Source organism: Balaenoptera physalus, assembly GCF_965194825.1.
Source record: "Balaenoptera physalus genome assembly, chromosome: 9".
Classification (NCBI taxonomy): Eukaryota; Metazoa; Chordata; class Mammalia; order Artiodactyla; family Balaenopteridae; genus Balaenoptera; species Balaenoptera physalus.
The window spans coordinates 50,307,693-50,334,534 of NC_138888.1; the positions used below are offsets into that span (position 1 = coordinate 50,307,693).

The window sequence follows — 26,842 nt, forward strand, 5'->3', positions numbered from 1 at the left end:
ATGCATCGGGTTGCTGGAATTCCCATGACTTACACTTTCAGTGTCTAACACTTTTTAATGATCCCAGTGCTATAAAAAAGCTACCTGTATAGATGCAGTGAATGGACTGCTCCAAACTATGTGACTTGAAGTTATTCGTTTTTGGTAGAAATTATATTGTAAGCGCTATATTATTTTACATGAGTCTTTAAAATTTCATTCTATATGCAAATCTTACCCCAGTACAGATTTTCCGGTTTCATCTGGCTTACGCACTGTAAATGGACTTGGATCAATGCCAAAAGTCTTAGGCATGAAGTCACTGAAGAAAAGGGGAAAAAATTCCACGTGAATCACTGTCCATCCAACGACTGTCCACTTCCATCTCAACTCACATTCTTACACGATTCCTTCTTAGCCCTAGGAGGTATATATATATTCTAAGCCAAATAATCAGGGGAGTTTAGGTACTCTGGGCCATAAAACCCCATGAACTAATGGTACTCAGTAACTTCAATGTTAGCAGTCCTCATTGTGAATTTTCTCTGATTAAGAGACCCAATAGTTTTGAATTTAAGATTTTGTTTACTGGAGGAGAGTTGGTATCTGAATTACTGCTAAGATGCATACCCTCTGGCTGTATATCACGAATTCGTTTTCGGGTAAAATTAAATTCATAAAACCAATGGCAAGACACTTAGCTGCTCAGTTTTATGGACAATGTTTTTATTACACAATACCACCCAAGGAGGCAGACATAATAATCAAAAACGCAGTGGTATGAACTGAAGTATCAACACCTACCTCATTAGGCTGGGGTTAATTCATTAAAACACTGTTGGAACACTTTAAATAGAAACTGTTAATTTACCACTTACTGAGATAAGCTGAAGCTACTTCCTCACGATACAAGGCCTACCTTACTATTACCGCTGAAGCCAGACCAAACCCTTTAATAGATGCCAAAAAGGCAACAGTTGCATGATTTATGCAGATAAGACTCATAACTTCTGGCAAGGATACTGCTCCAAGTGTGTGATTCAATATTACATTTTTTGAAGGAAAAGAAAGTAATATTGAATCTGACTCAAAATGCCTACTTAACAGTTTGAAAATGTTGTTTTCAAAATGCAAGTGGTTGAATTTTTCTTTCTTGTTGAACATACACAGTCCATCTTCATTATTTGTGGATGCCATATTTGAGAATCTGCTTACTCACTAAAATTTATTTGTAACCCCAAAGGCAACACTCAGAGCTTTCGTGATCACTCGCAGACAAGCGCATGCGCAGGGCAGTGAAAAATTAGAGTAACCCAACGCTCACATTCCCAACCGAGGGAGAACAAGGTGACACTCTGCCTTCTTGCTTTAGCTCTCATACTGAAAACAAGTGTCCTTTTCACAGTCTATTTAGTGCCATGTTTTTCACATTTTTGTGCTTTTTGGAGATTACACTGTCTAAAATGGCCCCCAAGCATAGTGCGGAAGTTGCCTGGTGTTTCTAAGCAGAAGAAAGTTGTATGTTATAGAGAAAATACATGAGTTAGAGAAGCTTCATTCAGGCATGAGTCATAGTGCTGTTGGCTGTGAGATCAATGTTAATGAATTGACAGTATATATTATACAAGGTATCCTTAACAGAAGCATACAAAATAAGATTACGTATTGATTGGTTGACGAAAATGTTATGACCAGATGTTTTCAGGAAACTAACCCTGTATTTCTCCTAAGAGCAATGGTTCAGTGTTCTCTAACTCAGTGTTTGTAGGAACTTTACAGAGCATTAACTCCTGACAATAAATAAAATCAATTGTATATCTGTGCATACACATATACGTAATATCATTCACCCTTTGCTGAGTTGAAAAATTCTGGAAAATGACAATAACCTTACAGTTACAACTGCTAAACTTTAACAAGTGTAACTGAAAATCAAGCAAGTGAAATTCCAAACTTTCTATCTGAAACTGAAGCAAAATGTAGAGTGATTTCTAGGAAACAAACCATGGAATATGTTTCTACATGTACCATGTTAAGTTTAGACATACATATATCACATTTGAAGTAAATGAAAAATATAAAATGTAAATACAAAAATGTAAACTTTAGTATAATACATAATGATCAAAAACTGATTTTCTTTGCCTAATTTTCTTAATCTAGTACCATCATCTGCCTAAAAGGCTCCGCCAAACTCGAAAAGAGACAGAAAAATGAAGTATGTTCAAAGGTGGAGAGATGCCTACAAACAATGTCATATGAGTTATGAAACAAGGATATTTACCCTGAAAAAAATTAATACTGCTTCCTCAAATATCTAGAGGGCTGTCACACAGAAGAGGAACTAGACTTGTCCTGTGTCTAATAAAAATAGTAATATAATAAGAGTCACCATTTATTAGTCACCCACCTGTGTCAGGTACTACATTAGGCACTTGGTGCATGTGTGTCTGTGTGATACACACCCCTCTCTATATGAAATGAAGAAACAGACTCACATAAGTTGGATAATTTTCTCAAGGTCACACAGGTAGGCAATGGCTCGTCTAAGATTCACATTCCGGCCTTTCTAGTACCAAAGACTATACTTTTTGTCTACTAATTTATGCTGGCTCTCAATTTCTAAGTTCAACTTAAAAAGCTGAGTTTATTCCAAATGACAAATTAGGACCGAAGAGAGGCAGATTTCAACTTATCTAAGAGAAGAATTTAACTCCAGTTGTCTAACTGTAGAAGGACAGCCTCCTGAGTAGTGGGCTCCCAATCGCAGGAGGAATTCAGAGGCTGGACAACCACCTGCTAGCAGGCTTGCAGAACAGATTTCGAGTAAAGTAAGATATAGCTGTACAAACTAGGAAAACTATAGTTCCCCAATTCTTCCAGTTTCAGAGAACTCACAACATACCGCGCTGAACTCGTCATAGCCAAGCAAAAGGTGTCATCAAAGCTACTCAGCTCGTATGGTCGAAAAAATTCGTTGTGGATGTCAATCTCCTCTTCGTATTTGTGAAACTTCTTCACTATCAACTTCTTTAAGTTCGCAGCACAGATAACTAAGAGAGATACTGCCTGTTACTCTTAAAGCCTTTAGATTACATCTCTCAAATATTTCTGGAATATCAACTGTGTTCACAGAGAGCGCACTGAACAAGTTCAGCTCCTGCCTCTGGCACTTTCACGCTTGGAAAAGGAACAAGATATGTGCACAGAATATATACTGCAAAGCTGAGCGTGACAAGCTCTAAGGAGGTGGAGGCCTCTGGAAGCTGGGGTAGGAGTGGGGAATTATTTTAGAAATCAAATTATTCAGTTCTTTAAATTCCTTTTTGCTCTTAAATAAATACCCTCTGCCTTCTAGACAAAAATTATGCAATTTCACTAAATTTTCCTTTATATTTCAAATCCTATTTATGGGCAATATTAGGCTGCTGAAGTCCTATCCTTTTTCCCAGAACAACCAAATCTTAGCAATATGAGTTATGATTTTGCCCAGAATTTCAAGGTAACAAATACTTTTTAAAAGTTAATTAATAATTTATTAAGAACCGAAAGTCATTTGCAACCTTTTTACTTTATGGCCTTCACCACCCAAAGTTGGGATGGTCAACCACGACTAGATGGAGTCCTCAACTGGAATGTTCCAGATTGGCAATAGATCTTAATATCCTTTCACAACTGGGAAAACTGGCTTGCCCGTGGTCAGGGGAATCAGTAACAGAATCAAGAATAAACTCTATTGCAAACTGGTCAATTATTTAATTTATTTGGAAACAAATTATATTCTTTTAATATAAAAATTTTCCTGCCTTTCTGACAAATTAATAGATAATTTAAACTTCAGTGACTAAAATGTACTTCTATATACACATCTGTACTTTTTTTCACTGCTTAGATATAGGAAAAGTTTTTATTTCTCCTTGTGAATGGGTCTTCACTTCCTCCCCATTCCCCCCAAATATCTAGACATACATCAAGTACTAATTTTAAATGATGAACTAATATATTATATCCACTAAACATTTGAGGGACATACCTAATACCTGTAAGATACAATAGGTAAAAGTATAACACAATCTCTGCCCTTAAAAAAGCTAAGATGTTGTACCCCAATGTTCATTGCAGCACTATTTACAATAGCCAGGACATGGAAGCGACCTAAATGTCCATCAACAGAGGAGTGGATAAAGAAGATGTGGTACATATATACAATGGAATATTACTCAGCCATAAAAAATAACAAATGCCATTTGCAGCAACATGCATGGACCTAGAGACTGTCATACTGAATGAAATAAGTCAGACACAGAAAGACAAATATCATATGATATCACTTATATGTGGAATTTTTTTAAAAAAAGGTACACATGAACTTATTTACAAAACAGAAGTAGAGTCACAGATGTAGAAAACAAACTTATGGTTACCAGGGGAGTAGGGGGGAGGGATAAATTGGGAGATTAGGACTCACATATACACATTACTATATATAAAATAGATAACTGCTGTATAGCACAGGGAACTCTACTCAATTCTCTGTAATGGCCTATATGGGATAAGAATCTTAAAAAAAGAGCGGATGTATATTTAACTGATTCACTTGCTGTACATCTGAAACTAACACATTATAAATCATACCATAAATCATAAATCATAATCATAAATTATACCCCAATAAAAATTTTTTTAAAAAAGCTAAGATGTTACAATCTCCTATCTATTGTAATACCAACGTAACACCGAGTAGTCATTCATTTCTTTCTAATAAAATATTATACGCAAAGAATTGAATGCGTCAAGCTCATTTAAGAATAATTCCAAAATATATTAGTATAAAAACTAAAAGAGAAACATTATACCTACCTTCATCATAAGGCAGTGGTAAATGTTTTATTACCTCTGGTGTCCACCAGTAAGTATAACTATCAAAAAAAAAAAAAAAGGGATAAGATGGCCCAAATGTAAATGTAGATTTTCTACAATTCACTGGATAAAAGGGTGTATGGTCTAGAGTAAGATGCTGTCCTGTACTTCAAAGTTAATTTTTTTCTTTTAAAAACATGGCTGTGAAGCTTTTGGCACAGTAGGTCTTCAACATGTTCATTCCTTTCCCAACCCCTTCTTGTTTCAACTACATCACAGATCTACAGAAATGCCATGTACATGTCTGAGAGTCAAGGTGCTGTGATGTTACCTACTTTTAGCTAAAAATGATTCGGGTATACTGAGCCAGACTCTATGAGCTGCTGTTTACTGTGCCTACTTTATTACCCTGCCACCCGCTGAGCAGCGGGACTGTGACCCAAGTCCTACAAGTAGGATTCTCCTGCGTGTAGTTACCTGAGAGTTAGATTACTTTTTCTACTCTGCTCTGTGTATCTGGGTCTGTGTACATGGTTAAACAGTTCAGCAAAATCATTAAGTAAATGGATAATCCTAAAGAACAAATTTCCTTAAAAAATAGTATAGCCCCTGTTAATCTTTAACTGTAAACATTCACTACTTGATTATAGAGGCCAGTCAGAGTAAGGCTGGGAATTTCAATCATCTGGATTTCTGCTAGAAAACCCAGAGAATCTGAAAGAATCCTGAACTGCCTTTTCTCTGAACACTGAATTTAATTCTAAATCAAATTCTGATGAAATGGATATTTACGAGGAGAATGCTATATCAAAGTTAATGAGAGCTAGGAAGGGGAATGATGTAAAATGGGATATCAAATTTAAAAAAAAACAGATTTTCAAAAGGTTCAGAAAAAAGAGCCTACAGCCAAAAATGCTAAAAGATCATTTAAAATAAATGAACGGCTTTCTAAAAATAAAATGTTGACATTACGACCTTGAATAACCCCAATTATGATGAATGAGGAGTATCTAAAGGAAATAGGCAACGTAGAGAACTCTCCTAGAGATGGCAAGCAGATACATGACCAAGGATGACCAACAAAAGAACCAGGAAGCCTAGTGAACTGTGGGGGTAGGGTGGGTAGTACTATGATAACAGGAAAGACTCCTAAAGTTTTGCTTGAGACTGAAGTTACGCTTTAGAGCACTGCTTCTCAAAATCAGTGTATACACAAAAATCACTTGGAGATCCTGTGAAAAGGCAGATTCTGATTCAGTAGGTGGGGCCTGAGATTCTGCATTTATGACAAGCTCCCGGTGATGCCAAAGGGGCTGGTCCTTAGACTTTTTGAATAGCAAGGCTTTAAAAGCATGAAAAGAAGAGAAAAGGGATAAGTCTGCTGCTTACAGAGAATTCATTCAGTCTTTCAACATTTATTAAGCACCTACTGTGTATCAAGTACTGCTCTATGTGTTAGAAATGCCATGTGGAAAATAATGACAGAGGGTGTAGAGCTACTTAATTCCAGTATTGTTTCCATCTTCACCAGGCATAGTAAGTTTCATGCTGGAAAGAGAAATACACAAGATAAGAAGGAACTGTGCACAGCCCAAGAGGTGGAAGGAAGCAGTAGAACATCTCTAAGAGCACTCAAGTGTCCTGGTACAGTTGAGATCAATAATCTTTTAAGGAACAGTGAAGAATAGAACTGACAATGGGAATGGGCAAATGCAGTCTTGATGTTCAAAAGTGAGAGGGTGAAAGATTCCAAAAACTGTACAGCAATAAGTGTGATGTCAGTGCAGGCGAGATAATGAAACAAATATTTACTAGAGACGTACTGTGAGTAACCTAAAAAGATGACCAGTGGCTTCTATGAATCCACATATATTCACGAAAACAAGCCACACCAGGCTATTCAGACTATCAGATCAAGGGAATGAAAAAGACGCGCGTGTGTGTGTGTGTGTGTGTGTGTGTGTGTGTGTGTCAGAGAGAGAGAGAGAGAGAGAGAACTCGCACGTGAGCAAGAGAAGGTATCAGCTTGCATTAAGTAATTTCCTAAAAAATGGTGCACACAATGAGCTTACTTAGGAAAAAGAAGTAAACATTATAAAGAACGTGTTTTAACTCAGAATGTACCATGTGGAGAAAAAGAATTAAGAGGATCATCCTAATTAGTGCTTTTTTTTTTAGTATTAGTGCTTTGAGACCAGGCCATAAATTTTTTATTAATATTACTAAACTTTATCTCCCTAAGCAAGATAAAGCAACTTAACAATACTTTTTTAAAAGTCCAACTCTGGGACTTCCCTGGCGGCCCAGTGGTTAAGACTCCACGCTTCCACTGCAGGGGGCACAGGTTCAATCCCTGGTCAGGGAACTAAGATCCTGCATGCTGCATGGTGAGGCCATAAACAAACAAATAATAAAGGTCCAACTCTTCTGAGTGGGTCTCAAGCAAAGAAGCCCAAAGAAACACCTGCCCTGGGGAAGCTGGGCTGAGATGGATGGAAGAGGAGAGCATCTAAGAGGACTGAGCCCAGGACCGGGGGACCTTCATCACCCGACCCACCAGGCACATTCACTCAGGGGAAGAGCACATGCACTGGGACAGAAATCTGCTTTGGGACCAGGTATCAGAGGACAGGAGAGTGCAGGTTGGTGCCACTTCCTCCTTTGCATAAATACCTAGTAAGTCAGCTTCTTTTCTCTTTTTCAGTCCCCAGTATTAAGAGTGTTCAATTCCACTGGCTCACATAGAAAGGTTAGGAAGATTTTAAAATACTCTTTACTTCCCCTAGTAAACTTGGGAGCCCTCTGAAATAATATATATGGACTTGAGCAAAGCAATTGATACATGTGAACAATATAGAGAAATGTGAGCAGGATGACAGGATAGTCAAGTGTTGACAGCATAGTAAGTTACAGCTGTTTAAATGATTCCAACCAAACATCACTAAACAATGTTAAGGTGGAAGGAGTTGTGGGATGGTATCCCACAGGGCTCTGCCATCTACCCTATTCTATTCAAGGACTTACCCTATGTCATCAAGGACTTGTAGGATCAAGATGGCCAGCTGATTAATTCTGAAGAAGCTACAAAACTCGAGGAAAGAGTTAATAAAAAGGATATATATTTACATACTTTTTTTGGAAGCAGGCAAAGCATGCACAAGCATGACAAGATGGCATAGACAAGGCGTGGCAGTAGGACATGTTAAAAAGACTTGGGAGTCCCAATGGATAGGAAGCCCAAGGAATTAACATTACAATGGCATTACTGAAAATAGTTAATGTAACCTTACACTTAATGATTAAAAAATAGATTATCCAGGACAAGGGGAATAATGGTACCAATGGTCCCACAACAGTTGGCACAAATCAGACCTAACTCTGACTACTATTGGACCCAGGTCTGGATACCAGAGTTTAAAAAGAGCACTGACATAGGCTGGAATACAGAAGAGAGGCTTCCGAATGCTAAACAGACTTAAAACTACAGTATAGGGGAAACAGCTAAGAAAGTGGAGCTATATTTAACCTGGAGAAGAAGAGATTTTGAGAACGTGTGAATTTGTCTTCATCTATTTAAAAGACTATCAAGTGGATGAGGAAATTGTGTTCTCAAGGTCTCAGGGGTTGAACTAAGACTAGTAGGTAAAGTTATAGAGAAGCAGATATCGGCATGATATGAGGAAGAATCGTGTAAGTGAACTGTCCGAAAACAACTACCTCTCAACCAGACATGCCCCGGTTGACAAACAAGGGCCAGACAAGCATAGTCTGGGAATACAGAGGGAACTCACATATCAGACAGAGAATAGAGCCAGGAAACCTCCCAACTCTGAGTCAATGAGATAATTAATGCTTAATGTCTAAAAATATCTTGGTGACATTATCAACATTCATTCAATAAATGGCATCTGAGATGATATATGACACATTAACCTATTTCAGAACAAAGCTTCAATCAGTGGTTTTGAACAGATCAATAAACATGGGGTTTTGAGTCACAAAAGTAGTTACCTCAGGAGGATTGGTTTGGACAAACTTTAGGCAGAGCTAGGTTTATTCCCCCTTCCCTTATCATTCAATAAAAATGTTATTTCAGAATAAATCATTGGTAAACACAGTATAAAATACATGATGGTCACCAAGTTTGGAAACACAAGCAAATACATAAAGTGTTCATTGATATTATGTTATAATAAGTGATAAAATAATATTATCTAAGTTTCTAGATTTTATGGCCATCCTATATGATTTTTAATAAATGTTACAACTAGGGAATGTAATCCCTTTAAAAAATAATAACAATACAAACATCTGTTGGACTTACTATGTGGTAAGGATTTATATGATCTCATCTGATTCTCAGAAAAACCTACACATCAGACACTATCATTATCTCTATTTTACTGATGTGGAAACTGAGAACTGGACCAGTTATGTGACTTGCCTCTGGTCACACAGGTATTAACTGCAGGCAGTCTCTCCAGAGCCTGGCTGCTTCAGGACTGTGTTGATTGTGTGTCAGACCCAGTACTAGGTACTTCCCACCCATTTTCTCATTTAATCCTCAAAATGACCTGTGAGGTGTGTATGGTCATCTCCATTTTACAGTTGGGAAAACAAGTTTTCCAGATGTTTAGAAAACAAGTTTTCTAGATGTAAGGTAACACACTTGCAGAAATTCCAACTCAGCTCTACCCTGACGTCCATGCTCCTGTCTGGTTACTGCCTCTGGCTAAACTGTTCATTCCTTCTGAGAATTATAATACTGATTTAACTGTCATCAAAATAACTGGTATAGGTGGTGACACCAGAAAGTTCAAAATAAAGCACTGAAATTTATCTGACAGTCTTTATAAGTACTGTGGATGAGGAGTATCAATTGTTGATGCCAAAAACCAATTTTTGGAATTTTGACATTCTGGAGAAAAAAAAAAACAAACAAATCAGGAGACCAAGTCAACTGCGAGAGACACAGTATCTACTTTGATAAAAGTTTATTTTCAGTGGGAGACTTCTAGCTGATTCTTGCTGTACCATCTAACCAGCTGAATAATCTCAGTCAAGCCACATCCCCTCTGCACTTGTTTCCTTTTTTTTTTTTCCAATGGGAATGTAACATCAGCTTCCTTTTATTCCCACAAATAAGCGCCAACACTGCCTGCCTCAGTTATGTAACTCAAGGTAAGCAAGTGGTTTTAACTTACGCTTGTAATTTACTAGCTAATTTCAGCAAAATCGAGTTTTGTTTGTTCCCAAGTTGTATCTTAATAGCTTCAATACTTTAAGTTAATATAAAGTTTTAGAAAGTCAACCACATTTACCCATAGTCAGCTGTATCAACAAAGCTAAATATAGGTATTTACACTTATCTCTCATCAAATAAACATAATTAGCTCCAGATTTTTTATCAGCAAAAATTCACAGCAATCAGTTATTAATCTTAAATGTAGTGGAAAAACCAGCACTGCTTCATTTATAGGGAAACTAAGCTCAAGTATTAAGCTGGCTATTCTAATAATATATGTACTTAAAAGAACAAAGCTGAGGGCTTCCCTGGTGGCACAGTGGTTGAGAATCTGTCTGCCAATGCAGGGGACACAGGTTCGAGCCCTGGTCTGGGAAGATCCCACATGCCGTGGAGCAACTAGGCCCGTGAGCCACAACTACTGAGCCTGCGCGTCTGGAGCCTGTGCTCCGCAACGAGAGAGGCCGCGATAGTGAGAGGCCCGCGCACCGCGATGAAGAGTGGCCCCCACTTGCCGCAACTAGAGAAAGCCCTCGCACAGAAACGAAGACCCAACACAGCCATAAATAATAAATAAATAAATTAATAAAAAAAAAAAGACAAAATTGTAGTTCCCAGAGGCTCTCATTAAAAAAATAAAAAATTAAAAAAAAAAGAACAAAGCTGAGAAACATATAAACTCTGATGTTTCCTTAATATTTTAAATATTCCTGAAGTAACACAGAATTTGGTAACAGCTGTAACATCAGCACTTGCTGATTCACCAGTTGTTTGTGGTCTGTCCACACAATTAGCCCAGACTGGCAATGACCCCTGTAGTGCTCGAGAGGCATCGCTGCACAAAACAAGGACTGTATCACACTGATCCTGTGAGAGGAGAGCATTGGGAGCAAACTTGACATCACAGGCCTTTGAACAGAAGGCACCAGGCTCCAAACTCATATGTGAAAAATGTTGCCCATTATTAGTACATGACTCAATTAAAAATGCTAAAGAGTCCTCTAATTAAATTCTCATAATGACTTTGTGATATGTGTCCTGTCATTTACTTTTTGTACATGAGGAAAAAGAGGCTTAGAGAGGTTAAATAACTAGTTCAAGGTCACACCACTGCAGAGACTCCAATTCTACCCAACCCTGAGGCCTGGGCTACAGGGCGTCCTGTCAAAACACCTCAGGGAAACAGTTCATTTCTTTGGGGACTATTACTACCAATTTAACTGTCATCAAAATAACCGATACCGGTGAATGACTCTAGAAAGCTCAGACTGAGCAGTAGGGGGGGTGGGAGTGGTATCTGCCACTAGCGCCACCGCTCTAGTTTCCTGTCCTCCCTAGTGTCACCAGGAGTTCCTTGTGCTTCTTGGAGGAAAGAACGTTGGAATTCCAAAGTGAGGCTGCTTAGTACACCACACTTAAAAACCAAAGACTGACTCCTGAAATGCTGAGTTCTTTATCATTCCACATTTGTACGAAGCAGTCAAAAATGATGTTAATGGTTTGCTCGAGTGTAGCTTCAACTTACATTCAATGGTTAAGTTCTGAAACTTTATATCTTATGGAAAATGCCAAACAACTGTATTTGTTAATGATGATTTCCCAAACCTACTATCAGGACATCAACAATACTAAATTCCTCATGGCAAACATGTACCAAGACTGACTTCTTTAGCCTATATGACCATTTCTCAAAAAGAAAACTATCTCACATTCATAAGAACATCGCATCTGAGTTTACATAGTAGACTAGGAAAAAAAAATACCTTCTTCTTGTTGGTAAAAGTCTCATGGTATTTTTATGATGCAAATAAAAGTCTGTCGGGAGTTCCCAGAGATGAGGTTTCCCTTCAGTGGGATGGAAAACTCCCAGGAAGAGATTAATGGAATCTTGTCTATCAGCATCTAAAAAGCAAAATATGTATTTCAGGAAATCCATTACTGACATAAACAACTCAGGGGAATGTTCTCTTAGGAGGACAATGGTACAACTGTGATTTCATAGAACATGCCTCTGAAAATAATAGCATTTATACTTCAAAAGTCACACACATACACAAAATCTAAAACAGCCAAGATTTTGAGAATTAAAATCTTGCTTCAAAATGTTTCCTTTTTACTCTGTACTTCTCATAACACAGAGGATGGTGAACATAAACTGCTTCTTGAATTTTGAGAGACTCTTAAAAATCTTTAAGAACTGCCATAGTAACTTAGTGATTGTATTTTTAGAAAACATTCTCACTGTATGTTAGTTTACCTGAAACAAAGGACATCTTCACTTTATTGCAAAGACAAGTAGAGATGTCAGAGACAAATAAAGTGACCCAACTTCTACCCATATTCTGTTGCACAACCTTGAACAAATCAGCTTCCAAGTTTCTGCTTTTAATCCATGAAAAGACATTCTCCATTTCTTTAGCAGAGACAATGTTTACATTTTCTGTCTCCTACAGCTGTGTTTGATAATGAAGGCAGAGTGAGCACATGGAAAACAGCCTCATTCTAACCATTCAACCACTCCAAAATTACCTTTTCAAAACATACTATGAACTAATAAAATTGACTACATATATATATGCTGTATCTCCTCTTCTTTTTCCCAATTATATTTTGGCAAAAATGCTGATAAGCACTGAAGCAGCCTCACGAGCCATCCTTCCCATTCTGCACTGTCCCTTCCCCAGCAAACTTCATTCCTTCCCCTCATTTCCTTCTTTCCATCCTCATCTCCAATCCCTTGTATATTCAAGTCTGGGGCAGGCTTCCACAATATAAATAACCTCTTTCTGAAAATGAGCACAGAACCAAAAAGACAGCACAACAGAAATGACTGCTTTTGAAACAGGATAACATTATCATAAAATCAATTTCCTTCCAGCAGCCATAGTGAAACACAGAAAAATCTGAAATTAGCAATATTGTTCTCATTGGGCTATTTGGTCATTTTGGCAGAAGCATAAATGAAATACGGTACATCAAACATGTATTCCAGTTATATATTTTGACAGGAAGCATTCCATTAAAACAGCACTTACCTTTTAGGCTAAAAGTAATATATAAAAGGGATGTGTTTATATGATGAATATATTTGGAGCCTTTTTTCCATTTGTTGAGAGAAAACATCCAAGTACTAAATGATACAGGCATTACTGCCCCAATTTTCACCCTCTTAACACAATACGAAAGTAAACATACTGCTTTTATAGTAATTATATTCTTTATGCTTCTTGAATGGCCTTAATGGCACAATAATTCATACTATGCAGTACCCCAAAATATCTTAATACTATCTAAAGAAGCTTTCCATTTTTCAGCCATGTTTTCAAGGAGTTTCTTTTATCCCTTATTAAGCTTACTAGTGGCTTCCTTTAATTTTTAGCAAGTATGATAAAATGTAAGATTGAAAAACATAACCAAATAAAGGATATTCCTTCAAAGGATCATAATGGAGACTTCTTGAATGTCCTGCTGTTATTATAACTTAAAATATATCCATAGTATTTATGGTCACCTACTAAGCTTGGAATCTAAGGCCAGCCCTAATGAGCCTGAGAATCTTCCTGGCTACTTTTGACTGCAAATAAGGCTATCACCTTCTGGAAGACAGCAGTAGTTTGGACACAGACAAAAGCTTAAAACAGGTAGGTTCTCTGCAGTTGGAGATAACAAGAGGGCAAAACGACTATCTACTTTTGTAATCAATCATGCTCTAAAGGAAAAAAGAATATGCACCTTTCATACTCCATCCAAACAGGTTAAACACTAACCAGTTTTATTATGCACTGTATTTAAATAGGTCAGGCTTGAATATAACAATTCTTTTTAATTAGCCAAGAATTTTAACTTGGAAACTAGAATTTTTGTTGACCTAATATTAAATTAAGTTCGTGATAAAGTGGCCTCTGAAATCAGTAATGGAAAGGGACACTATTCAATAAACAGTACTGTTTAACCATTGTGGGGGAGTAGATAGTGACGTTAGATCCCTACCTCACACTGTACGTTGAAATAAATACCAATTAAATGTAAGAAGAACAAAGATCAACACCCTCACAGAAAAACATGCAATTTTTAAAAGAAACAAATAGACAATGAACATACATAAACTCAACTTTACTAGTTATTAAACAAATGCAAACTGAAAACAATATACCATCTTCTACCTTTTAAGCTGGCAAATATTTTTCAAAATGGGCTCTCCTATACTCTGCTGAGGGGGACTTGACTGCTATATCCTTTTGGTAACGCTATTTGGCAATATATATATTTTTAAAAGGTCCTGAAAATATCTATACTCTGACCTAATAAATATGCTTCTGAAACTTTCATAAGATAAAAAATATGCAAAAAACGTGTATGTTCAAAGATGTTTGTTTAAAAGGAACCTAAATGCACACTAAAAACAAATAACCTCACTATGGTGCTTCTAAAGGACAGACTGCTACAAGGCTACCAAAGATCATATTGTAAAAGAATATTTAGGGTCATAAAGATTACTCACATTATCTAAAAGGGCAAAAACAGATATACAGTACCTGTATAGTAAAACTAGAAGGGTCACGTTCTGCTAAATATGAACAAGTTGCTATCTCTGAAAGGTGAGGATTACATGATTTGTGAGTTATTCTATACTTCTTATAATTAACATATATTACCTTCATAATTAAAAAAATACACCATTCATTCATTTATCCAAGAGCCTACTATGTCCCACACTAGGGATACAGTCTATACAAGACTGATTTCTGGCTCTCGTGGGGCTTATGTCCCACAGTGGGAAACAAAAATAATATACAAGTAAATAATGTACAAGGTACTTCCAGAGGATGTAAGTTCTATGAAAAAAAAAAAGAGTGACGAGAGAGTGATGAGAAAGGAGAGGGACACTTAGGTCGGGTGGTCAGGGAAGTAGGTAGAGGCTGGGCAGCTCCAGGAACAGCACGAAGGCCGGGGGGGCTGGAGGCCAGGGAGCAAAGGAAAGAGCAGGACTAGGGACAGCCGAGGCAGAGCACACAAAGCCTAGTAGGTCACGGTAAAGAGTGTGATTTTTAAGTGCAATCAGAAGCCCTGTAAGGGTTTTCTGAGAGGGGAGTGATAAGATCTAAGTCTTGAAAAGATCACTCTGGCTGCTGTGAAGGGCAAGAGCAGAAAGGGAGGAATCAGGAGCCACTGCAGGTGTTCAGATGAGAGCCAACAGCTGTCCGCACCAGCCTGGCAGCAGTAAGGATGAAACACAGCAGAAGGGTCTGGGATATATTTTGGAGCTAGAGCCAACAAGATCTGCTGAGAGATGAGATGGGGGAGGATAAGGAGAATAAAGAAATCAAGGATGATTCCTAGGATTCTGAACTGAACAGCGGGAGCTGAGGTGGAAAACAAAACAAAAAACAAAACAAGTAGAGAAACAGGTCTGGGGCAGAGTCAAGAGCTCCTGTCTCAGAAATGATCAGTTTGAGATTCTTCTTAGATATCTGTGGTAGGAAGAAACTTGGCCCCATGACCTTTCCTCCCTAGTTTCCCATGAATATTTTACATTACATGGCAAAAGGGACTTTGCAGATGTAACTGAAATTACTAATCACTGACTTCAAGATAGGGAAATTATCTTGTCTTATCTGGGTGGGCCCACTGTAATCACAGGAATCCTTTAAAGGCAGAGGAGGAAGGCAGAGAGATTCGAAGCACAAGGGTTTATGCACCGTTGCTGGCTTTGAAGATGGAGTGGGCCACAAGCCAAGGAGCCTTTCGAAACCAAGAGTGAGCCCCAGCCACAGGGACATCTGCCCTAGAACCGCCTGGGATTCTGCCAATAACCTGAAGGAGCCTGGAGGCCTCCGCATCAGTATCCACATTCTGACTTCATTTTGATTTCATCTGACTTGATTTTGATTTCATCTGACTTCATTGCTTTCATTTTGACTTCAGCCGGGTGAGACCCTAAGCAGAGAACACAGCTGAGTAATGCTGAGCCCAGACTTCTGACCCACAAGCACTGTGAGATAACAAACAGATGTTGTTTTAAGCCACTAGGTCTGTGATAATTTGTTACAGCCCCTATAGAAAGCTACCACAATATTCTGGAGGAAATGCCTGGTAGGTAGGCATGTAGATAAATAAGTCTGGAGTTCGGTGGAGGAGTCAAGGGAAGAGATATAAATTTGAGTGTCAAATGCATGGTACTTAAAAGCTGAGTAAGATGCCCCAAAGGTGAAAGTATAGAAGGAGAAGAGGAAGGTTTAGAAATAGGGCAGGAGAAGTCACCAGGGAGACTGAGTGAGACAGCACAGAGGTGAGTTTCAAGAAAGAGGGAGTGCTCAACTGTGATACAAGCTGCTGAAAACCTGAGTAAGATGAAGACAGGAAAGGAATCACTGGATTTGGCAATGGGGGATTGTTGGTGATTTTGACAAGCACAGGTTCGCTGGCATGACAGGGCAGAGGCCCAGTGAGGCAGGTGGAGAGAACAGGATATGCGAGAGGAAACAGGTGTGCAGATAACTCTTTCAAGAGGTTTTGCTTTAGGAGAGCAGAGAAATAGGACTTTAGCTAGTGGTGGGTGTGGAATTAAGGACAGGAGGAAAGGTTAGACGAAGAACATAAGGTGTGCTTTTATGCTAATGGAAATGAGGCAGCAGAGGGGAGCAATTGACATATATGGCAGTGAGCTGTACGATATGAGGTAGAAACAGTGGGTGCAGATAACGACAGGCTCTGCATTTGGTGCTAAGAAGGAGGAGTTCCCCCCCAATGACTTATTTTCTCAATGAAGAATGAAGCAAAGATACCAGCTGAGAGTGGTTTAGGGAGAGAGGACAAGGTATGAATGGTCACATTGGAGAGTGAAAGAATGAACATACCAGGGAAATTTAGCAGGACTCTCAGGCTGTTTTGAGTATCCTTCAGAGAACTGCAGTCAGTTTTAACTGAGGGTCATAATTCCAACTTTTTCTCTTGCCACGTTTAACTGCTTTGGTTCGCAGAACAGGTGGACAGTTGGGTTTTAGCCAGAGTTTTATTAATGTGATTTCAAATGTTATTAAAACATAACATTTTCCAACTGTCTTCTTTCTGCTATGGCCAACTATAGCTTACTCACTCTAAACCTGCTGTGAGAAGGATGACCTTAGAAGGCTAGCTCAGTATTCTTGATAAACAAAAATGTGCTCAGATGCTCCTCTGCATGTCCCTCTTTCAGGGGTGGGCAGAAAGGGAAAGACACTGCTCTACTACCTCACGGCACTACCATAATGCTGGTGATGCCATCTCGACACTGTTTTCTGTAATCACTGCATTCCATGCATGGTGAGCTTTGAAGTCTTTACCCCATGAGCTTTTTTTTTTTTTTTTTACATCTCTATTTGAGGAGAATATGACTCCCCTCCATGCATGAATACACACACATTCACACATTTAAATTACACATGTGTGCATGTATGTATGTATATATATGTGTGTGTATATATATACAGCTGGTCTATTATTAACCGTTGCAGGTATCTTATCTTTTTATTTTTTTCTTATAATAGGATTTCAGTTCAACAAGCTTCAGGAAATAAAAAGTCAGGCTTACCCAAATATAAATGTAAAAAAAAAAAAAATTAGGGCTTCCCTGGTGGCGCAGTGGTTGAGAATCTGCCTGCCAATGCAGGGGACACGGGTTCGAGCCCTGGTCTGGGAAGATCCCACATGCCGCGGAGCAACTGGGCCCGTGAGCCACAACTACTGAGCCTGCGCGTCTGGAGCCTGTGCTCCGCAACAAGAGAGGCCACGATAGTGAGAGGCCTGCGCACCGCGATGAAGAGTGGCCCCCACTTGCCGCAACTAGAGAAAGCCCTAGCACAGAAACGAAGACCCAACATAACAATCAATCAATCAATCAATCAATAAATCTTTAAAAAAAAAAATTTCCTTTCATGTTCAAATTCTCAGGAGCATGGCAACAATATTACATGAAGAGACGTACATCTGTATCTCTCTCACACATGCAGTATTTAATTTGCAAAGATTGCTAAACACTCATGTCTTCCAAATTTAAAAAAAAAAAAAAAATTAGAAAGAGCTTGACAGGGTCCTTCAGTGAATTATAATTACAAAGTTCTTCCTAATATCCAAAGGGAGTACCTAGGTACCTATTCTTTCCTTGTTGGCGTCCTATAACTGCTTACGTAGCCAGTTATATTAGAAACCAAAGGACATTTCTTAGAGACAAACCCCAGAAGATGGTAATATGTGAAGCCTCAAGAACAGGTTTTATTAAAATGAGCGTGAAAGGGAGTCAGGTGGGTGACACACATAGCATCAATCTGTCTATATGAACCAAGGATAAAATTCCTAACAACCTAATTTCAAGTACCTTCCTGCCTACCCCAGAGGCATAACATGAGGAGATTAACTTTTACAAAGTTATCTTGAGTGCTTTAAAGAAAATGGTTCTATTACTATATCACCATTATATAACATCCATTGTAACTTAAAAGTAAGTTGTACACCCCAATGACACCATGCTTCTTAAAATAAAGAAGTCTATTTTAGCCACATTATTCATAAAATAATTCCTTTCATAATAGTTCCTCTTTCAGTTGTGCATAATTTTGCTTTACTTTTCCATCACGTGCATGTTACTTATTCATGACCATCTTCTGTCTTTTAATGGTTCTCCTTTCTTTTTTAAACATGCACAGCTACACATTCATTCTCTGTGCTCTAATCTTATTGAAAAACACATTACTTGGGCTACCCTGGTGGCACAGTGGTTAGGAATCCGCCTGCCAATGCAGTGGACATGGCTTGAGCCCTGGTCTGGGAAGATCCCACGTGCCGCGAAGCAACTAAGCCTGTGCGCCACAACTACTGAGCCTGTGCTCTAGAGCCCGCGAGCCACAACTACTGAAGCCCACATGCCTAGAGCCCGTGCTCCGCAACAAGAGAAGCCACCACAATGAGAAGCCCACGCACTGCAACGAAGAGTAGCCCCCGCTCGCCGCAACTAGAGAAAGCCCGCGCGCAGCAACGAAGACCCAACGCAGCCAAAAATAAATAAATAAAACAAATAAATTTATTTAAAAAAAAAAACCACATTACTTGATCCTTAAGTGTCAATAATGACTCCCAATTCAGGGACAACCATGACAGGAGAGGGCAGAAGAGGGGACGACCCTTTCCATCAGGGCAGTTTTAAACCTTTTTCATGATAACACACACCGAGGGGTACATGTATTTGTTGGCACATAACTTGCACAACTGTTACAAGTTGAACTGTGTCCCCCCCCAAAAGATATGTTGAGGTCTTAAGCCCCAGTACCTGTGAATATGACTCTATCTGGAAATCAAGTCTTTGCAGATATAATCCTGTTAAGATACAGTCACACTGGAGTGGGGTGGGCCCGTAATCCAGTACGACTGGTGTCCTTATAAGAAGAGACACACACACACAGGGAGGAGAACGCCACAGACACAAAAGAGGGGGAGCATGTCATGTGACACCAGAGACAGAAATTAAAGTGCTGCAAGCCAAGGATCAGCAGCAAACCACCAGAAGCTAAGAAGTAAGGATCTTCCCCTGGAGGCTTCAGAGGGAGCACAGCCCTCTGACACCTTGATTTCTGACTTCAAGCCTCCAGGACTGTGAAACAATAAATTTCTGTTGTTTTAAGCCACCCAGCTTGCGGCTGTACTTTGTTACAGAAGCCCTAGGAAACTAGTAAAACAATGAAGCATAGCCAGTGAGATGCCTTCAGAGAGATCATCTTAAAACCATTCTAATTAATAAGAACAAGTGAAACCATGTGTTATTTTTATAATAATCAATTATTTGCAATACATGTTACAGCCAATTGGAATACATCAATAAATATTAATATCTTCATTGAGAACCACAGCAGTAGGTATAACAAAGGATGATGGGAATACTTTAGTATTTTTGCTTTAGAAATCTAGAATTTAAAGTTATGCCACTGGCTTGAATTTCTAAATCTGACTTTCCTAACTCTTAGTTTTCGTTTGGATTAATATTCTTTGATTGTAAAGTTCCTAAATCCAGCTCAAGAGTCATGCATACAGAGGAATATCTAAATACTCTTAAGGTCTATAGTGGCTTTGTGGTTTATGTTATACATTGAGCTGACCCGGAGTTGTTCAATGGGCATGATTCTCAGTGAATTCGAAAGACATGATCTGAGCAGCCTAAGAGCATTACTGATAGGCTACATGTTATTAGGTTGACATACTTAGTCCTGTCAATTTTTTAATTCAGGGAAAAGGGGAAGTTGGGGAGGACACAGGGAATGAATTAACTCATGCATTTATTAATTCATTCCATAAACAGTTCTTGTGCCATGAGCAAGGCATTAGGGACACCATAGTGAACGAGATGCTCACGGAGCTCTTGGGTATCACGGTAGGGGCTGGGGGGACACACAACACGACTAATAGCACAGTTAACAATTTAAGTGCAATTGTGCCAAGTGCTACAAAGGTAGAGAATGTTACAAGAACAGAAACTGAGTACCTTCCTTGAGGAAGTGAAAGGAGAGTGAGCTCTAAAGCTCAAAAGACTGCAGTCATGTGTTCCAGTGGGTGGAGCAAGAGCCTGTGGCAGAAGAAGCCTAACTTACTCGGGAAACAGTGAGAAGGTCCGTGTGTCTGGAGAGCAGTGATGGGGGATGGGAATGGCGTGAAAGGCAGGATGGCAAGGTAGGTGGGGCCAGACCACCCAGGACCTCTAGGTCTGTCCTGCATGTCCCTCCCACACCCGCCAGGCTGCCAACCAGTTTCCGACCCCTCCATAGTGTGTAAATAGGGATGGTCTAACTTGATGTGGTGGACTCCAAAGGGACCCCCATGCTCCCCACTTCCTGCTGTTCATGCCTTAGTGTCATAATCTGTGCTGTGTAGTGAATTGTGTCTCCCTAAAAAAATATACTGAAGCCCTAAACCCCAATACCCATTAATGTAATCTTATTTGAAAATAGGGTCTTTGCAGACATAATCAAGTCAAGATGATGTTATACTGAATTAGGGTAGACCCTAACCCAATATGACTGGTGTCCCTACAGGAAGAGGGAAATGTGACACAGACCTAGACACACAAAGGAAGAAGGCCATGTGACAATGGAAGCAGAGATTGAAGTGCTGCAGTTGCAAGCCAAGGAACACCAAGGACTGCTGGCAAAATATCAGCATCTAGGAAGAAGCATTCTCCTATGGGTTTCAGAGTGAACTTGGCTCTGCTGGACAACATGACATTGAACTTCTACCCCCAACTGTGAGATAAGTTTCTATTGTCTTAAGTCATCTCGTTTGTATTATTTTGTTACAACAGCCTTAGGAAACTGATACAGATTTTGCTTGTGTGTGGGTGGGACCAATGATTCGCTTCTGAGCAACGAGATATGGCAAAGTGATGGCATGTCACTCCAATGATTACATTATGTTATATAAGACTCTGTCTTGCTAGCAGACTTATTCTAGAGACCGTCTTCCCCATGCCAGCTATGAAGACGCAAGTCGCTATGAGTCCTACAAGGAACAAGTCCACATGGAACTGCAAGGAATTGAATTCCACCAACAAACACATGAGCAGGGAAGTGGATTCTTCCTGAATCAGGCCTCCAGATGAGACCACAGCCTGACTGACATCTTGACGATAGCTTTGTGAGACCCTGTGCAGAGAACCCAGCTAAACTGTGCTTGGAATTCTGACCCAGAGAAATCATGAGATAATGAATACATGTTGTTTTGAGCTGCTAACTTTTTAGTAATTTGTTAGATAGCACAGAAAACTAATACGCTTGAACAGTAGTATACCAAACTGTTAGTAGTAGTTTAGCCTTTGCATTCTCTCTGGGCATAGGAAATGTTGAAAGCTGACTCTTTTATGGATATTTTCACGCACTCTTCTGAGGTTCCCAACACTGGGGACTCTCCTGCAGTTCCCTTGGCGTGAGCACATGTATCTTTTCACATCAGGCATTTTCTTGCTACTCCTTCCTTGGGAATCCAGTGATCACTTCCTGGTTCCTGCTGCTACGGTCCCTCTGGCCAGGACCTACGCCAACACCATGCCAGCACTCTCCCCCATGCGGCCTACCTCTGGGCACCTATAAACACTCAAGGATCCTTTGGCCTAACCAACTCTGGGAGGGTAGGCCATTCCCAACATGGCAGCCCTCTCCTCAGCCTGTCCCTCTGCTTCAGCTTTGCTACACAGCAGTCCAAAGCCAACAGCTCCATGGGGTCCCTCCAACAACAGAACACTACATTAAGCTTGTCCAAAGTCCTAGTTCTCTCTAGGCTGGAGGTGAAGGAGTAGGGGTGGGTGACAGTCACTGCATGGCAACAGTGCACTCCAAAGACTCTCTTTACCAATCTCTTCTCCATATTCTGTAAACGTTTTTATCTTTGATCTGGTTCAAGAGTCCAAGACTCATGGAATCAGCCTGAGCACTTCCTTTATAAATTCTGTGCGTGGGATCTGTCTCACGATCACTTTGGTCTGTGATATCTATTGTTTTGGAAATCCCATCAGAATGGAGGCAGGAAAAGTGCCATTTTAACCACCTGTTTCTTTTAGTATTCCCAAGTCATAAAATAAGAAAAGAGTAAAATTCAGTGTTAATGTTACAACTCATTTCTAGCTGACATTTAAAAGAATCAGTGATATTTACATTCTTAGACAATTGTTAAAATGATGAACTCTATTTGAAATAATTACTCAACACTCTTGAACAAATTTATCTATGTCTTGCAAGCAGAAATTCAGAACGAGGCAGAAGCCAAGGAATCAAATATTCTCAAGTACGTAAAAGCTCTAATTATGGGTGGCCAAAGTGCCCTATTTAAAATACAAAGTTTATTCATTCATTTACTGAACAAATATTTACTGAGTACCTCCTACGTGACAGACTGTTTTAGTTAAACTTTTAAAATATTTAATTTTGACTTTACTTATCCAGTTAGCTTAAAAAAAAAAAGTATAAGAGAAAAATGCACATCAGGATAAGTCTTAGAAATGCATATTACTCCAGAATTACCTGAAAAAGCATTGCTGTAATATCTGGACAGGGTCTGCATGATGTCTTTTGAGTGCTGGGTCCACGGTGCTATCTTTCTGTAGGTTTTTACACGATGAACAAGTTGGGAACCACCATACTGAAGGGACAGGGTATCCCCATGATCTTCATAGAGTTCCTCAAATAACCTAAGCAAAACACACAAACACTAAAGAATTTCACCCAAAGTATTACACACGTATTCACTTAGCCGCGGACTCAAAACAAGTATTTTACTTTATGAATTCCTCTAAGCCTTTCTTTTCAAGTAGACTCCTCAACATCTTGAAGATATATGCACATGCAAAATATATTATATTTTATAGTAATGGTCTAATAAGCACCAAAGTCAAAGAAAATGCTATTAAAAAAAAAAAAAAAAAAGCAGGGGCACCAAAAGCATAACCCACCAAAGCCAGACCAAGGTGGTTTTAACTCTATTAAAAGAATCCTAACTTTCTGCAGCCTGCCAAATCAATTTACCTCCCACGACAGAAATTTCTGTTCTCTCTGAACTGCCTTTGGGAAAAAGGACATGCTCTTGTCACAAACAAACCATGTTCTTTCCTAGAAATACACGTTTGAAACTTATGTTTCTTCAAGTGCCTGTTAAAGACTTTTTAATGTAGTGATATCTGAGGACCTGGCCATTTGTAAGCTCATCACTTTTTTTTGACAGAGCCTTTATGATTATCTCAGAGGACCTATAACAGCGATCACTGCATTTTCAAGAAATGGTACTTCACGCAATGTCATGGACCCAACGGACAGTGAAGAAACAGTATTCCTTACTTTAGAATCAATCTTTTATCTGTCTTATATGTTTAATTCAAAATATATGAAGGTTTACTACTTTTTTTTTCCTAATGCAGTCTGGCTTTGTTTTTTAAGAAACCCACTAGTTTGGATTTATCTAAAGTACAAAATGTTTATTGATAATTAACACAAATAGGAAAATAAAAACCATGGTAGCAATACACAAGGCTTTAACAGAAATATATATTACCAAATTAATTTGAGTAATGTCTTTTAACAACATAGTTTTTGAGAAGCTGAAAGGAGAAACAAGTTCATAAAAGTCCTTATTAATCAGGTTTGCTTTCTGTCATTAACAGCATTCGAAAGGCAGAAAATAAGGCTTACCTAACTGCATCTGTATCAAATTGTAGATTCGGTTTGTCAATTAAGCCCAAGGAATACAGCTGATAAGCCAGCGCACATTTCCCCACCATAAACTGTGCTGTGTTGGTGCGATCCAAACAGTCCACACAGTTGGTTCGAAGAACACCAGTCTAAAGAGAAACACCTTGAACTGTCATTCATTATTCAGTCACCAAAACTACCTCCATCCTACTTTAGATTTCTTTAAGCAGTAGAAGATAGCTGTACGCAGGGTATTATTCCTGAACAAATAATGAAGAACATTTTTTTTCATTATAAAAGGTTATATTTGCTGTTCACTTAATACTGCTGCAACAGCATCGTTGCACCCTCTAGTCTATATTTGAATTATTTTCTTGAGTTTAACAAGATAAAAATAGCTAACATTTTCCACATGTATCAATTAGTAAAATATGTGCTTTTTTCCCTGATCTATCTCCTTTACTGTACAAACTAAAATATTCAGTGGGTGAGGCCATTTCATTCTTTTTTTTTTTTTTAATTTATTTATTTATTATTTTTAGCTGTGTGGGGTCTTCGTTTCTGTGTGAGGGCTTTCTCTAGTTGCGGCGAGTGGGGGCCACTCTTCATTGCGGTGCGGGGGCCACTCTTCATCGCAGTGCGCAGGCCTCTCACTATCGCGGCCTCTCTTGTTGCGGAGCACAGGCTCCAGACGTGCAGGCTCAGTAGTTGTGGCTCACGGGCCCAGTTGCTCCGTGGCATGTGGGATCTTCCCAGACCAGGGCTCGAACCCGTGTCCCCTGCATTGGCAGGCAAATTCTCAACCACTGTGCCACCAGGGAAGCCCACATTCTTAAAGCATTAATTAATATATATACTGTTGTATTTGGCTCATTTTCCAAAGTCTTTCTAATTTATTCTTCTCACATTTCTGTTTATGTTTCTATTTCCAATAACAAAATTTATACTATATAGAAAAAATCTGTGGGCGATTATTATTTCAGCTACAAATCCTTTGCAAGAGTTAAACACTAGCAGTAAGGCTTTTAAAACTCATTCTCAGGACTCCCCTGGTGGCGCAGTGGTTAAGAATCTGCCTGCCAGTGCAGGGGACACGGCTTCGAGCCCTGGTCCAGGAAGATCCCACATGCCACAGAGCAACTAAGCCCGTGCGCCACAATTACTGAGCCTGCGCTCTTAGAGTCTGCAAGCCACAACTACTGAAGCCCACACGCCTAGAGCCCATGCTCCACAACAAGCGAAGCCACCGCAATGAGAAGCCCGTGCACCACAACGAAGCATAGCCCCTGCTCACCGCCACTAGAAAGAACCAGCACGCAGCAACGAAGACCCAACGCAGCCAAAAATAAATAAATAAACATATTAAAAAAAAACCCTCATTCTCAAATGATTAATAATTTTGCATTCAATAAGAAGTATCTCTCTCCATGGTTGCTTTCAGAAAACATCATACACTGCGGATACAGATTCTATTCATTATTAATACAATGTCATCTATACCTGCAGGCGACCAGTGGAAATCACACATCCTCCTAGTTCATTCCACCTGTGTTTAAAAATACATGCTTTAATTAAACATTTTAATAACATAATCTATATTCATATTTGGTACTAGCTCTTTATTAAGAATCAAAGTAATAGGGCTGAATGCCCCTGAATAATCAGCTGATTCAGTTTACTTTCATTCTCTCAGGAAAGTGAATATGCAAGTCACAGAGCTGGTAATGCTATCCATGCTCTAAAGGGAGACCAGGAAAGGAGCATCTTAACCTGCTCCAGCCCTACACTCTTAGCATTTTGTCACCCATGTTCAACCAAAATCTCTCATGCTTTAATCTAAGCCCATTTCCTGTTTGGTCTCTACAGACATGACTAATAATTGCAGGGCAACTTTATAAAAAAATCTTCCAAGCCTGATCCTTCTCCCCTCAACGTTAGGAGGCCCCACCTCCTCCAGCTTTTCTTCATGGAGCTTTGTTACAGTCCTTCGGTTGTTTTTACAGTCTTCCTTATTATTTTCTTTCCTACATACTTTCTCCACGTGCTAATGAATGCCTGGGGAAATGTTCTTATTACATAAGTACTATATAATGATATTACTATTTTAATTATTTAAAATATTTTAATTATTTAAAACAAGGTGCAGTGCAGAAAAGAATTAACACAGCAGGCCTGACTGCTATCCTCAGAAAGGCCTGCTTACAAGGCTGGCCCTCGGCTGGAGTCTGGAACTTCAGTTTCCACCATTCCCAGAACAGACAAGAGTGGCTCAATGTGCCTAAGCCGTCTGTAGAAACAACATGGTTTGCTGAACATCCTTTCCTTCTGCGAGTCTGAAATTTTGGGAGCTGCCAGGCAGAGGCTGCCTATAGGACCACCTCCAATAAAAACCCTGGCACCAAGTCTTTCATCATCTCACCTGGTTGGCAACATTTCACACACACACCGTCACAAGTCGCTGGGGGAATTAGCGCTCTCTGTGCGCCTCTACCAGGAGAGGACTCTGGAAGCATGCCCCTGATTTCCTCTGGACTTCACCCCATGTGCCTTTTCCCTTGGCTAATTT

General features: G+C 39.3%; 1 protein-coding gene and 1 long non-coding RNA gene across 3 annotated transcripts in view; one reads left to right on the top strand and one right to left on the bottom strand.

The window, feature by feature from the left end:
* Nucleotides 1–26,842, top strand: part of LOC309667197 — a 403,215-nt gene that overhangs the window by 330,040 nt on the left and 46,333 nt on the right. The gene's annotated exons all lie outside the window — the stretch shown is intronic.
* Nucleotides 1–26,842, bottom strand: part of FIG4 (FIG4 phosphoinositide 5-phosphatase) — a 136,656-nt gene that overhangs the window by 44,313 nt on the left and 65,501 nt on the right. For both annotated transcript variants that reach the window (XR_014267497.1, XM_082475147.1), the window contains exons 13-19: nt 25,777–25,822; nt 24,277–24,425; nt 23,116–23,282; nt 11,848–11,986; nt 4,840–4,898; nt 2,885–3,032; nt 218–301 (exon numbers count right to left, since the gene is read on the bottom strand). Coding sequence is in view for 1 of the 2 variants with exons in the window: in XM_082475147.1 (XP_082331273.1) it covers nt 218–301; nt 2,885–3,032; nt 4,840–4,898; nt 11,848–11,986; nt 23,116–23,282; nt 24,277–24,425; nt 25,777–25,822 (792 nt within the window). In the remaining variant the exon portion in view is untranslated. The remainder of the gene's footprint in view (nt 1–217; nt 302–2,884; nt 3,033–4,839; nt 4,899–11,847; nt 11,987–23,115; nt 23,283–24,276; nt 24,426–25,776; nt 25,823–26,842) is intronic.